At 40.8% G+C, this 2579-nt stretch overlaps 1 protein-coding gene across 1 annotated transcript in view; it reads right to left on the reverse strand.

Moving 5' to 3' along the window:
• LOC119416613 (trypsin-3) overlaps positions 1-2086 on the reverse strand; it is a 42310-nt gene extending 40224 nt beyond the window's left edge. Inside the window, exon 1 of the mRNA XM_037683803.1 lies at positions 2032-2086. Within this exon, the coding sequence (XP_037539731.1) occupies positions 2032-2086 (55 nt within the window). The remainder of the gene's footprint in view (positions 1-2031) is intronic.
• Positions 2087-2579: the final 493 nt, after the last annotated feature.

Consider the following 2579-nt stretch of genomic DNA (forward strand, 5'->3'; position numbering starts at 1 on the left):
ATCCATCCATCCAGCATCCATCCATCCATCCAGCCAGCCAGCCATCATCCATCATCCATCCATCCATCATCTATCATCCAGCATCCATCCATCCATCCATCCATCCATACTCCATCCATTATTCATCCATCCATCAGCCATCCATCTATCCATCCATCATCATCATCCATCCATCATCCATCCATCCATCATTCATCCATCCATCCATCTATCCATCCATCCATCCATCCATCCATCATCATCTATCATCCATCCGGCATCCATCCATCCATCCATCATCCATCCATTATCCATCCATACATACATACATTCATCCTTTCCTATTCAAAGAGTGACTGAAAGAAATTTCAAACACGTACCTGCCATTGAGAGCAAAGCTACACCTTCTAACATCTTCCAAGATATTAATTTTCATCCACAATGAGCAGCAGTGCCACGTGCCACAAACAAAACAAGAACTTTGCACGTGTGGACTGTCCAGATTAGGTGTCAGATCAACACACAGATGAAGGTGCACATGAGTACATTATATAAGATATCGGAACTTAATCTTTAACAATGGGTTTATATTGTTTGTCATCTTCTTAGTAAGAAAAATCACAAAAGTGACGAAAAGTCATGACTTACTTTTCACAAAGACAAACCATTTCCTCCAACCTGCAGCCATACATTTGATAGAAGCTGTGTCAGAGTGAATAACACACAAAATGCACAATAAAATAATTTCAGATAAAAAAAAAATCTGTGACACAAAACACAGCCTGTTAAACAACAAGGGAACAAACTGCCAAGATGATGGATTGATGAGTGAGAGAAAACTGGGAGTTTGAGTGAGAGGGAGGGATGAGAGCAGTTGAGCACAGCTGATCTGATTAGTGAATGAGGGGCAGGTGAGAGATGAGGAGCAGGGATGAAATGGAGAATGACACAAGGGATAAACCAAATTATAGAGTGTTACTAAATAAAACACAAGGAATGATAAGATAACAGAGTGAATCAACATAAAACAATTTTAATGAAACTAAACCAAAAAACAGACATAGCTAACTCAAGTTTGTGAAAAGCTATTGTAGAGAAAGTGGAAAATATTAAATGTTTGACAACTGCCCTCCTTTCTTAAACTATTTTATTTTTATTTATAGCTACAGGTAGCTTCATTGAGTCACAAGGACTCTTTTTCAAGAGAGACCTGTTTGGGAGTGCATGGTTGGGGTCCTTCTCTGGGGTCGAGGTGAGGGTGGAGGCAGGTGTGTGTGTTTCACTTTTCCACCCACATTCTGATGATGTTGGTCTGGGGAGTCGAGCCGGCAGCCTTCTGATCATAGACTCACCTTCTCTAACCTCTGCGCCACCCCTCCCCCTCCAAATTAACTTGGAAGGTTTCAAGTCCCACACCTGAGATGTGGATCTTTTCTCTTGTGACATGATTTCCCATCACTGAAGAGGGCGTCTGCCACAGCTGCCCATTGTTTTCTGTGCTGCTGCCCTTCATCTATTGTTGCTGAGGTTTTAAATTAGCTTAGTGAATAAGTTCATGTTTTTACATCTTTTCAACTGCTTCTCTTTGAAAAAAAATGTTGTCATCAAATTACAAACAATAACTCCGTGTACCTGTTTTTAATAAAGTTTTAGGTGAAACTTTGGTGATTGCAATCAAGCGCAAAGTTTTCAGACTAATTTTACTTTTAAAATATCACAAAGATTACCTGTTTTAAAATATTTCCTTTTTCCCTTACAGTTTTGTTCTTGCTTGTCTTGTACATGGTACAAACACACAGAATATTCTGTGATAACAGATGTACAAACCTGTGCGTCACATTTTTGGTCTCTGTGTTTCAGGAAATAGTAGAAGGTGTTTTAATAATTGACCAGGTACATATTCATGCATACGGATTTTGTAAATCCAGAACTTTGATTCTGTGCATCATATTCAGCTGTAAAATCACATCTTCCTTTTCACTCTAACTCTCCTTAAATCCATTTCATGTTACTGTACTGAGCTGCAAGTTGAAGTTACAGAAGCGTACTTACTGTACACAGCCAGGGCTTCCAACAGGACACAAAGCACTAAAGACAGCAGGTCCATGGTGAGATGAGTTGAGGAGCGGTCTACCTGCAGTGAGAGCCTTCACCTGTGTGCTGTGTCTAATCTGAAGAAGAGTAAGGTGGCTCACCTGCACTCTCAGATTACCTATCGCTTCTGTTTTCGTCTCCATGGCCACGTCCTTGTCTCACACCTATGTATAATTGACGCCTCTTCAGCATGGCACCCTCATCTCTGATTTTCCTTGACCTCAAGATGCCTTGTTGGTATTCACTGTTTATATGATCCCCCACATTATGGTTGGTCCAGTCACTGTCACATAAAATCTCAGAGAAAAAACTGTGTTTATTGTAGTGTCATGAGCTTAGAAGTCATGGCAATAAATGGGTTTTATGTGCCATTTAACAGCTACCCTGATTTCGTAGCCGGGACAGGTCTGTGCAGGGTTTGACGTACTGGCTCCTTGTGTGGATGGAGCTCCTAATAAGGATAAAATGGGCTGCTGTCACGTTAAATGGAAGTGCCAGCTGCTGCT

This window comes from Nematolebias whitei, chromosome 11, assembly GCF_014905685.2.
Source record: "Nematolebias whitei isolate Nwh7 chromosome 11, NemWhi1, whole genome shotgun sequence".
NCBI lineage: Eukaryota > Metazoa > Chordata > Actinopteri > Cyprinodontiformes > Rivulidae > Nematolebias > Nematolebias whitei.